We start from the raw sequence: 12,594 nt of genomic DNA, 5'->3' as shown, positions 1-12,594 counted from the left end.
AACACAAATAATTGAACATTATTATTTTCTTTCCTTATTATTCTTTATTTTTTTGAGATATTATACTATTTGAACGTATGATATTTGCTTTATGATAATAACTATTATTATACTTAGACACCAATTTATTTTGGCATTAGTGGAATTCAAACTCAATCCTTTTTGTGATGACAACTTTGTCTTTAATTATTTGGGAATCAAGTGAGTTTTCTTTTGAGTGAGTTTTCTTTTTGTTAGGTAATAATCAGGTGAGTTTTCTCTTACGGCTAGGTAATTAAGAAAGAAGAATTAATAATGCTTATTAGCTAAGCTGTGTAATTTGCGGAGTTTTGTTATTTCACTGTAACTGCAAAACCACCACTAATTTATCCTAACTTCTTTACCATTTGAATTGATGGGGAAGGAAGAGAAGTAGAATAGAATAGAATTGGTCCAAAATTAGTCTATTTTCAACCAACTTTACTCTAATCTCCTCTACTCCCCCTTCCCTCCCTCTCAATCCAAACGGGTAAATATATTATATTATGTAAACTGTAAAGTCTTTGACTAAAATAATACATTTTCGTTCATAGAAATCTTAATATGATTTTTCATCTTTCTAATTTTAAAAAATAAAATAAAAAAAAATTTTCATCTGTCAATTGACTATTAAAGATATTGTATAATAAATGGAGTGTTAATGTGACAAAAGTATAAAATTATTGTGGTCTGGAAAATATACAAAAGCAAATCGACGGTAGGACAATTGATAAAATTTTGGTATGTTGAGAGGAATTATTTAAAATAAAATAAAATGTATAACAAAGAAATAAGGGACCTTAGCAACTTGTTTTTGAAGATCAGATAAAAAAATTTCAAGAACACATTGTCATTTGTCATCACCACCTACATGCACACACACGCACACTACACTGCAATGGCCACCACCCTTGCAATAGACTCTAGCCACTTCCAAATTGCAACCAAAAATTCTGTGGCATGACCGATCCCCCGAGACCGAAAGGAAGTGAGATCAAAAGAATTATTGTGAACTCAAAACAAAAAGAATTATTCTAGTGTGAGATGAACAAAGAAAGAGAAGCAAGCGCAATTGAACTAATCAACCACTCCTTTACATTGAATTCTAACATTTTCTATTCACAAAAGCATGGCCGAGAAGCTCACCCACCGTCCCTCTTTTCCTCCAATCCTTCTCTAAACACCACCTTATAAAGCTCCGAAACTCTGGTGAGGCTGTTTCCGGTATCTCCGGCATCTCCCCAAAGCAAATTGCACACATTAATGTTGCCCAGTCTGGTTTTTGCGCAGGACCAATCAATGGAAAATGACCCACATAACATTCCAACACCAACACCCCAAGTGACCACACATCCCCAGCAAACCCATTTGCATTATCACCACCCCATCTCTCTGGATCAAATCTTTCTGGGCTCATGTATGCACATGTGCCCATGTTGGAGTCATGACATGCCTCACGCGTCCCAGCCACAATATGGCTAACCCCAAAGTCTGCAATCTTCACCTCTCCCTTATCATTTAAAAGTAAGTTTGATGGTTTTATGTCCCTATGCACTATCTGCATGGAATGCAGATAGTGCAGTCCTTCTAGGACACGCCTAGCCACGCCAGAGATTAAAGAAAGAGAAGCAAGCGCAATTGAACTAATCAACCACTCCTTTACATTGAATTCTAACATTTTCTATTCACAAAAGCATGGCCGAGAAGCTCACCCACCGTCCCTCTTTTCCTCCAATCCTTCTCTAAACACCACCTTATAAAGCTCCGAAACTCTGGTGAGGCTGTTTCCGGTATCTCCGGCATCTCCCCAAAGCAAATTGCACACATTAATGTTGCCCAGTCTGGTTTTTGCGCAGGACCAATCAATGGAAAATGACCCACATAACATTCCAACACCAACACCCCAAGTGACCACACATCCCCAGCAAACCCATTTGCATTATCACCACCCCATCTCTCTGGATCAAATCTTTCTGGGCTCATGTATGCACATGTGCCCATGTTGGAGTCATGACATGCCTCACGCGTCCCAGCCACAATATGGCTAACCCCAAAGTCTGCAATCTTCACCTCTCCCTTATCATTTAAAAGTAAGTTTGATGGTTTTATGTCCCTATGCACTATCTGCATGGAATGCAGATAGTGCAGTCCTTCTAGGACACGCCTAGCCACGCCAGAGATTACATGCTCAGGTAGTCTCTGGCGTGCTCGTAACACATCATGTAGTGACCCTCCTTCCATGTACTCCATAACAAAGCAAAGCTCACCACCCCCATTGTCTGTATCAATGAAACCATTATCAAAAAGTGCATGACACCTTATAATATATTGTGAATCAACTCTTTTGAGGATCTCAGCCTCGCGTGCAGCCTGGCGGCAAATGCTGATTGTATTTTGATGGAACCGGAGCACTTTTAATGCATAAATTGATGAAGTTTTCTTGTGAAGGACTTTATAGACGGTGCCACCAGTGCCATGGCCAAGAACAGCCATTTTCTCTAGGTCAGAGAGGTTGTCAATGCCTGGAGAGTCAGGACCAGGGGCTGGCAACAATGCAGTCAAGTGGATCTGGTGCTGGAACTCAGCTACTGGAACTGGCGGTGGCAAGGATAGCTTTAGTGCTTGTTGGTGTCTTCTCTCTCTCACCAATGTCATTTACACTCTTACAGCCTCTCTTCTTCTCTCTCCCTGTGTCTGCTTATAAGTACTTCTTTCACTTCGTGTATATGTGTAGCGAAGAAATCAATCTGACGAGCATTAATACATGGGATTGGTCAGTGCATGCAACCCACAAGCACATCACAAGGCTAACAACTGAATGTGACTATCCCATAATTCAAGGGCAGGTGAGTTTTTTATGGTTATGTCAATTCCTATCTTGGCTCTAAAGGTAATTAGTTTTTACAGTAATGCTAGAGAAACAATAATTTTCACAATCTTTTAAATAACAGTTGACTCTGATGAATTGTGATTAGAGTAACGTCACTTTCACATGGACCCATCATTAATATCACTTTTATTAGCATCAATCTTAACATGCTTACACATATTTTTAAATCTAATTTGTCAATTATGGTAACTAGAAACCTTTTTTTACAAACAAATATATCTTGATGGCTAACACATGGGTTAATGTTCCCCAAAAAAAAAAATTTCATGGGTTACAATTGAAAGATAAGGGGAATCTCATCCGCTTGATTATGACAACCTCATTCATGATCAAGGGTGTGATAGCAAGTGCGCATTTAGGATTTGTTACAATAACAGATAGTGAGTGATAAAGGGATTGTGCCGGCAAAATCATATAATTAGGATCAGAAGCCGAAATGGAAGGCAAAGCCATGTAACAGCCGCTTTTCCCTTAACTAACAGAGGTAAGTGTATAGGTTATCGAATGGAATTATGGATAGCTATGCTTTCATGGTTGGGTTGAGAGTAATTGCTCCTTTTCATGCACCAAAACAGAAACTCTAAAACGTGTAGCTATTTCTCTGGAAGCTGTTAGAACTTAGAAGAGTGAGGGAAACTTTTTCTTGGTTGAACTGGGAAACATTTGGCACTCATAAGTCTGCAATGCACAGAAAACGGACCAACACTAGAATGACTTGCATCATTAGCTTATGGCTATCCTTGCGAGGGATTCACCAAGTGGGAGGATCTTTGTTTATCAATAAGCTAAAGAGCATTACTTTTAGAGAACTCAAATTAGTAAAATTATAAAGCTCCACAATCTGTCACCCGTTCCAAGATTCTAGCACAAACCATATCAGATAGATACTAGTCTAACTTTTCTTTCCCCTAAAAAATAAAGAGTAGCGTACTGCCAATCTACAAATATAGCTGTATTTTTTATGTATGTGAAAACCTATTTTTTGTCCTTTCAACTTTCAAAGGTGTGCCCACCTTCCACCCATAGACCATCACCGGAGAAAATATCATTTCTACTCGAATCAGTATAAGATGTAAACCCCACGGCTAACCCAAAACCTGACAACGCATCTTGCTCAGGCTAAACATGACTGTCCACATTTGGGTCCTATTATCTCAATGATACTACGCCTGTGTGATGTCCCGTTGACCATTCAGAAGATTTTATAAAAAATAATAAGATGGACCCATGTTCATGGGATATCCATGTGCAATCTGAATGAATTTGTCTATGAGCATTGCATCCAGCCTAAAGCAGCCTAAAACCTACATTTACTATGTCAAATACGAAAAGCATCAGATATTTACTAAGAACGTTTCAGATAACTATGAACAAAAGTGTATTCAGAGAAGGGAAATGTAACTAGTGAAATTTGCAATGGGACCAGAAGACTAAAATTTTAGAAAAAGGCATCCACTACAAGTTGTTTCATCGAACACAGGCTCTCTACAGACATTCCATAGAGCTGGGCATCAAACTGTACAAAGGAACATATAGCCACTAACACCACTTTGCTCGTTCATTTAACTCAGCACCAACACGAAGCAAAGGAAAATCCAAATTAAAAAAATAAAGTAAACTAAATCTAGGGTCCCCATATGTGCAATTAGTAACCACCATCAAACCCTTTTGGTATCTGATGTAAGAAGGCCCATTTGTTCTGTTAGCTTGTCCACATGCTGAGATTTTTCCCATCCATTCTCATCTGGCTGCGCTTCATTCTCCTTGGACAAACCATCTGCAGAGTTTAATTCAATGTCCTCAGGCACTGGACTTTGCACAAGGAAGTTATCCCAAAAGTCAGAATTGTCTAGCAAGGCATCAATATCAGGATCTGGGGAAATATTATCAATGTCTATGGGAATTGGCCCATTCACTTCCAAAGAAGTGGGATCTAGAAATCCACTCTTGCCTGTCTCGAGTCCAACGTAAGTTTGTTCAGGAATATCAACAATACTTCCAGGCATCATTTCAGGTATTTGAGAGAGCTCAGGCATGATTACATCTGCCTCAGGAATTGAAATGGAAGGTGCATCTTGTGCTCCAACAAGCACACTCATATCTGGGAATGGTGTTGTAACTTTATCAGAAGTTACAGCACGAGGTGAAGATTGAATTTCGGAAGTTGCAGCTGAGGGTCCATTCCCTGATACCCTTGGAGCTACCCTTGAAGATGATGGCATATAAGATGACTGCCCTGTCATTGGTGCTACCTCTTGCAGTCTCACTCCAGATATACGGCTTGGAGAGCTACCAGCGTCCATTGCATCAGATGAAGATGAACCATCAGCAATCAGCAAACTATCATTGTTTTTAAATGGTTCAAGCCTGGAATTAGCATCCATTTTCATGATCTGCCTAAGCATTGTCTCATTCATTTGAGGCCGATACTTAATAATCTGTCCATCAGAAGTAGTAGTAGAATGTTCGCTCTCAGAAATACCTTCTTGCTTGAGCCTTCGTTTTTTGTTGGCTTCAGTAATGCGCCTGTTGCTCTCATTTTGCTGCTGCACAAATTGAGCCAAGAAGCTAGGGCTCTGCACAGCCTTTGCTAGGAATGACATCATTTGTTGTTGCCGCTGCTCCATGCCCTGGAGACGCTGCACCATGGTTTGCAGCTGATTGTCAGTAGTTTGTTGCTGCTGCCTCAGCCTGACAAGTTCCTGCATAAGCACATTCTTGTCCCTTTTAAGCCTCTCTACCTCTTCCTCCAGGCCAAACTTCCCAACCTCTACACAAGCCCCCACTGATGAATTCTGTCCATGTGATTGCTGTGGCTGTTGCTGACTGTGTCCATGTGTAGGTTTTCGCCGACTAATATTCTTAAGCAGGTGTTTTTGACCCCTCAAAAAACCCTCATTTGCAAATTCCCAGCGGTCTGGATCAACCTTCCTAAAACCCTGTTCAATCAGCAGAATACACGAAGAGTATAAAGTTGAGTGATCCCAACCTAGCAAAACAATAAATACTAAACAGGAAAAAAAAAATTATGAATAGAATTCATGGAGACATAAACATCTATGAACAAAGAAACTGGAATAATTATGTCTACCTCTAAATTTAGATAACAATGTAAATGAAAATAAAAATGCAAAATATTTACATAACAACAGTAAGGCTGAAAAAGTATGCTATCTTTTACCACATATAAGGATGATTTTAATTGTAGGGACAACTGGAACTCATTGAATAAACTCTGTAGTAAAACCAAACACCCTAGCTCATCCAAGAACTAGAGGAGCAGCATTTCAAAATTTAGTACTGACAATTGGGCATTTGTTTTGCACCAGCCTTCATCGAAATCAAGTTTCCAAGGGGTGGAAAAGGAGGTTTGGTAAACACAAAGGAACCAACATTTAGAAGGCCATTATCCTATTTATGATGTGGTGTATTTGGAGAGAGGAATGAGATAATGTTTGAAGGAAAGGAGACTCTGGTAGATAGTTTGAAGAATGATTTATCAAGGACTCCTCAAAAATGGACTAAAGCCATGATTCCAGCTTCCCCCTCAAGCTGTCTAGTTTTCAAGATATTTTGAATTTTAATACTTACTCTTTGCACCCTTTTTTGTTCTCTCTCTTGTATACATCCCGTTTTTACATTAATGAAATTGTTGATCACTTACACGAAGGAGACTCCAGTAGATAGATTGAAGAATGATTTACTAAAGATTCCTCAAAAATGGACTAAAGCCAAGATTCCAGCTTCCCCCTCAAGCTTTCTAGTTTTCAAGAAATTTTTTTAATTTTAATACTTACTTTTTGCACCCTTTATTTGTTCTCCCTCTTGTATACATCCTGTTTTTACATTAATGAAATTGTTCACTTGCACATGTGCGCAAACACCCAAAAAAAAAGAGTATAAAAGAGAGTCAACAAAATTAAGAACTCAAATTTGAGATGGTGCTGGAGCATTCCTCAATGATGAGAAGGTGCCCAAACGTTGGCTTTATGGAGCATTCCTCATCCACGAGAAGGAGAGCAAAAAGAGGCTGGCCTGACGTCTAAAACAAAACGTTCAACCCCTCAATCCAATTTAAGAAGGAGAAGGCATTCTGATAAATTGGAGTTGAAATTGTTCTTTTTTATAAGTAATAATTTTATTGAGAAAGAGGGGAAACCCCACGTACATATGGTATTTACATGAGATAGTGCAAGTATTTCATAGAATAAAAATACGATAAAATGAAAGGGAAACTATAAAGTTTACAACAGACTGCATATCAATATTGCCAAGACCCAAGAATTCAAGATCACTCAAAAAATGATGTCAAGAAGAATGATCAAACGAGGTCTCCACTCCATTAAATATCCTGTATTTCATCTCCCTCCATACTTATGGGGAAAAAACCCTTCACTCCTAAAATCAAATAAAACTGAACCTGTTTTTTGTTTCCGTCTGCATCAAGGGATGGTTCATATAGTCAACTATTAAACCATGTTTAGTAGGACACTCCTACACAAGATTTGGTGTAACAAATACTCAAGGACACAGTCACTTATGCCCATCAATGCTCAAAACTCATTTGAATACTTATCTAAAACTTCACTTTCATCTAACATTAAAAAGAAGTGCAGAATTTCAGTGCCTGCATTTTCCTCTCTTTTTCTTTTTCTTTTTTGTTTAAGAAAAGAAGAATGAAATCAAAACTTATATGTATACTTTTGTTTTACAAAATAGAGTTCTTATATCCTTTTTTGATATAGGTAAAATAACTAAATTAGAAAAACTCAAAAGGTGTCTAAAACAAAACGTTCAACCCCTCAATCCAATTTAAGAAGGAGAAGGCATTCTGATAAATTGGAGTTGAAATTGTTCTTTTTTATAAGTAATAATTTTATTGAGAAAGAGGGGAAACCCCACGTACATATGGTATTTACATGAGATAGTGCAAGTATTTCATAGAATAAAAATACGATAAAATGAAAGGGAAACTATAAAGTTTACAACAGACTGCATATCAATATTGCCAAGACCCAAGAATTCAAGATCACTCAAAAAATGATGTCAAGAAGAATGATCAAACGAGGTCTCCACTCCATTAAATATCCTGTATTTCATCTCCCTCCATACTTATGGGGAAAAAACCCTTCACTCCTAAAATCAAATAAAACTGAACCTGTTTTTTGTTTCCGTCTGCATCAAGGGATGGTTCATATAGTCAACTATTAAACCATGTTTAGTAGGACACTCCTACACAAGATTTGGTGTAACAAATACTCAAGGACACAGTCACTTATGCCCATCAATGCTCAAAACTCATTTGAATACTTATCTAAAACTTCACTTTCATCTAACATTAAAAAGAAGTGCAGAATTTCAGTGCCTGCATTTTCCTCTCTTTTTCTTTTTCTTTTTTGTTTAAGAAAAGAAGAATGAAATCAAAACTTATATGTATACTTTTGTTTTACAAAATAGAGTTCTTATATCCTTTTTTGATATAGGTAAAATAACTAAATTAGAAAAACTCAAAAGGGGCACAACCCAAGTAAACAGGACTTATATAAAAGAGCACTCCATTAAAAAAGAAAAGAAAATTATCAAAATTAACATCTAGATCTCATATTATCAATATAAGCTAGAGTATCTAAAGAAGTAGACGGGCTGTCAGCCTACTACCATGTGTGTAAAGAAGTGGGTTGCATGTATATTCAAAAATAGTCAAGTCCCAATATCTAGAGTTCTAGGAATTGTGCCCGACACCTTGTGTCCATGTGTCTATCCTGAAAATAAAATAGATGCCCGTATCCAGAAATCATAGACAACTACAAATATTATCCAAAATATGTAGCTCAACTAAAAGAATGGGTTTCAAGTTTCAACAATTTAACATTAACCACATTCACAAAAAGTAAAACCTCCAAGCAAATTATCCTCAACATAGGGTGTTTGCTACAATTAAAAAAAAAGGTTTCAATATGAAAACACCCGACCAATGTTAGTCAACCTACATGTCATATTAATCTTCATTTTATTCACATGCAACAAGCTTAATCGTATTCTCAGTTCACTTCTAAACACAAACCAATTTGATCTTCTCTTACAACTAGAGAGTAAACTCCATCTGAACTGGATGCAATCATATGCTGGGCCACAAATGACGGCAGCCAATTTGGATGAGAGTCACCAAATTCCTTTGCATTCTTGATCTAAACCAAAAATTAGAATATCCACCCTTACACTTTAGAAATAGGATTTGAGGAAGAGACATACACTCATTTCAGAACACCACCTTGATGCTTTGTGAAATAAAGAAAAAATGTAACTTCATTCACCATTTTTATGATTCGGGTGTGACCATAGATAACCTATTTATAGACTTAAACAAGACTAAAGAGCGCATTTATCATCAAAAGAAAACTACCAGAATTTCTATAACCTATCCAGTAGTTCACAGAACTGGATCTCTCTGAAGCTCTTTCAAATGCTGCAAGAGGTGCATCCATACCCTCTAATTAGTTCATATGTTTGACCTTGCGTTCAGCTAGTTCTGGACTACAAATCTTTCTTTTTCTTTCTTTTTTTCTATTTTACTAAGTAGGTTTGGACTACAAATGCAACAACAAGATCGTACAGAGAATGAAATCATTATTAACCTTGTAATCAAGTCATGATCAAACTGAGAATGGCTTTCTTTTCCTTTTCTCCCCCTTTCTGCTTCATTTGGTTGCTGATAAAAATAGGGAGACGAGATATCAAAATCTTACAAAATTTTCATTGTTTTGGACATAGAAATAACAGCATCATATCCCTGACAGGACCAACTACTTAGTTATTATTTTCTCTTTTTTTTTTTTTTTTTTTTCTTTTTCTTTTTCTTTTTTAATAGTAATTTCCACATCAACTCGATAGATATTGAAACCAAGACTCCTGACAGGACCAACTACTTAGTTATTATTTTCTCTTTTTTTTTTTTTTTTTTTTCTTTTTCTTTTTCTTTTTTAATAGTAATTTCCACATCAACTCGATAGATATTGAAACCAAGACCTCACTCCCCACCCTTTTTTAATTGGAGATGCCATATGAGATAAAGCTCATTGGCAAGACCATCCCACTTAGTTGAAATGAGTTCCTAAAATTTCCAAACAAAGAAAGCAACAAAAAAACAAGAAAACAAAAACATAATCCATCAATTCCCAATTTTACGAAACGGGTTCTCAGCAACCAAATGGGGGGTGACAATGTGCATTGCGAACGCAACCTATCCCTAAATCATAACAGACAAATTTGCTTAAATCTCACGGTTTAACAATTTCCAAAAGTTTTCACCAAAACAATACTTATTCTAAGTCACAACCACAACATACGAGCTGTTTTAAATTACACATACATATTTTTATCATAAAACCCCCCCAATTGATTTCAATCCATGTCTACATATCCAACTTCACATCACAACTAAAGCAAGTTCCCAATTCCTAATTACTCATTTACTCAACAAGAAAAACAAGAACAAGAAGCACAGAGAGAGCGAAAAATAGAAAGGAAAGAAGGAGAAAAGTGGCATTACATAGGTGTTGAGTTGCCTGACGAAGCTAGAGAAGTTACTGTGCTTGAAGTACTTGGGAAGCAAATCCCTAGCGAACTCCGGCGGGTTCCAAACCACGAAGCTGTTGTTGGTGGGGCTCCACGACAGAATCGGGTCGGTCGCCGGGTCGTCCACCATGTCGTACGTCTTGCTCAGAAACGGCGGCGGCCCAGTTCCACTCGGCATCGGCGCCGGAGCTTGCTGCTGTTGCTGCGCCCCTCCGCCTCCGCCTCCGCTGCCGCCGCCGCCGCCGCTGGAGGCGGCAGAATCGCCTTCAGTAGTGACTGCGGATTCCATAATTAAAATGGAAAATGAAAGTGGGGAAAGGTTTTGGATTTGGGGTTTTAGGGTTTTGGAAGGGTTGCGAAGTAGGAGACCATGGATTGGAATTTCGGAGGGAGATTGTACGGACACGATAGACAAAAAGGGAATTGTCAAATCAGTGTGTCGTGAATTTGTAATTGTATGGATATATAGATACTTGGCATAGGAAAGGAAAGGAAACACGTTTTACACGCTCGAAACATAATATTATTTATTTTTCCAAAAAAATTATTATTATTATTATTATTTTGAGAAACAATATTATTATTCTTCAAAAAATTTTTTTTTTTTTCTCTATGACGTTATTTGTTGTGAATTACCCCCATTCCTCAATGTTCCTATATATGTATCTTTTTTTTCTTTTTTCTCTAGGCCTAAATATAAAGGAAAAGGTTTATATGCAATGAAACAATATTATTAGTCTTCAAAAAAAAATTATTATTTTTCTCTATGACATTATTTGTTGTGAATTACCCCCATTCCACAATGTTCCTATATATGTATCTTTCTTTTTCTTTTTTCTTTTTTCTCTAGGCCTAAATATAAAGGAAAATGTTTATATGCAATCTAGGTTAGATATAAAACTTGTCCAACAAAAAACACACCCATTTGAGTTACTTGTAAAAATTATTAGGAATGTGATCTAATTATTTGATCAGTTTTCTTAATGTAATCACATGATTTTTCTATTCATAATTACTAATAAAAATTAATCTCAATGGTCAATTTGATGAATATAAAAATGCAAAAGGTTATAAATAATAATTGAAATTGCAATAGAGTGTTTTGCACACATACCTAAGATCGATTAGAGGGTTTCGTGGGAACGGAAGATTCTACTTTCCCTTTGAAAAAACATAATGAAAAATCATTAGTAATGATAATATACATTAAAGAATCATAAGAGAAATATTAAATGTGACATAAATTACTCATAAAATGTGCGAACTACTTAGTACCAAATTACCAATACATAAATAAATGACAAACTTCAAATATAAAAAATACAAGTTCCAAGTTCCAAGACCAAAATAATACATAAAGTTCCAAATTAACAAATCTCTCATTGGCTATAAAAAGAAAATCATCCCAATTCCAAAGTTATAAAGACTTTGCAAATGTTTCAATTTTATTAAGATAATGAGAAATTTTTTTTCTAAAAAAGAAGATAATGAGAAATTTCAAACACTTCAAAACTTATTACAATTTGATCAATAGGGTTAGACAATCCTAAACTTACCATAGAGAGACATAATTACAAATAATTATAATAACTTTAATGGATGTCAATTTTGTTTCTTAGAGGCTATATGAACGATCTACACCAATCCAAATTGATTTTATGAGGTAGGATAGTAAGGATTTTATGGAGTCGGATCATAGGGTATTACATTCCATCATCTAGGATTGTAATCACTGATCACATGCAAATCTAACCCCATAAAAGATTCTACATAGATTTGGATCATTTTTATAGGGTAGGATTGTAGAATCTTAGGATTCCAAGATTCAGGATCAAGATTCTAACAACCATAATATACACACAATATCCTTTATAACTGAAATCATAACTTGAAGTCATATTTTCAAATTAGAAATATTGACTTTAAGTCACAATTTCAGTTAAAAATGACAGTATAACTGGTTTTTTTCTTTTACATTTTGGTCTATTCCCTATATGCCTAGACTTTCATTTCTGGATGTCAAACACACTTCTATTATTTGACTCTTTTTGAAAGTTAAAATAAAAAAGTTATTTATTTATTTTTTTTCCATCACATTCAAGGGAGAAAAA

At 36.2% G+C, this 12,594-nt stretch overlaps 3 protein-coding genes across 3 annotated transcripts; all 3 read right to left on the bottom strand.

Moving 5' to 3' along the window:
• Positions 1 to 796: 796 nt before the first annotated feature.
• LOC136061912 (mitogen-activated protein kinase kinase 10-like) lies at positions 797 to 1,657 on the bottom strand (the record flags this gene model as incomplete). Its single annotated transcript, XM_065760358.1, has 1 exon — positions 797 to 1,657. A coding segment is annotated over one exon (534 nt), but the record flags the coding sequence as incomplete, so codon positions are not given.
• Positions 1,658 to 1,677: 20 nt separating this feature from the next.
• LOC112034883 (mitogen-activated protein kinase kinase 10) lies at positions 1,678 to 2,890 on the bottom strand. Its single transcript, XM_024067701.2, is given in 1 exon segment — positions 1,678 to 2,890. A coding segment is annotated over 1 exon segment (996 nt). The 5' UTR covers positions 2,674 to 2,890.
• A 1,420-nt stretch (positions 2,891 to 4,310) lies between these two features.
• On the bottom strand, positions 4,311 to 10,947 carry LOC136061759 (heat shock factor protein HSF8-like). The gene is made up of 2 exons (XM_065759986.1): positions 10,458 to 10,947; positions 4,311 to 5,847 (listed from the first exon to the last, which is right to left on the bottom strand). Exons 1-2 carry the CDS (start codon positions 10,770 to 10,772, stop codon positions 4,567 to 4,569), a joined length of 1,596 nt encoding a protein of 531 aa, XP_065616058.1. The 5' UTR covers positions 10,773 to 10,947; the 3' UTR covers positions 4,311 to 4,566.
• Between the last annotated feature and the right edge of the window lie 1,647 nt (positions 10,948 to 12,594).

This window comes from Quercus suber, unplaced genomic scaffold, assembly GCF_002906115.3.
Source record: "Quercus suber isolate HL8 unplaced genomic scaffold, Cork oak 2.0 scaffold_17, whole genome shotgun sequence".
Classification (NCBI taxonomy): Eukaryota; Viridiplantae; Streptophyta; class Magnoliopsida; order Fagales; family Fagaceae; genus Quercus; species Quercus suber.
The sequence above is the reverse complement of the archived record's forward strand: the minus strand, read 5'-3'. Positions and strand labels throughout refer to the sequence as shown.

Bases quoted from the DNA above. Each gene is read 5' to 3' on its own strand.
- LOC136061759 (XM_065759986.1), bottom strand. From the start codon at position 10,772: ATGGAATCCGCAGTCACTACTGAAGGCGATTCTGCCGCCTCCAGCGGC. The intron at 5,848-10,457 runs GTAATGCCACTT...CTGATTGAACAG, and splicing joins TCAGGCAACTCAACACCTAT to GGTTTTAGGAAGGTTGATCC.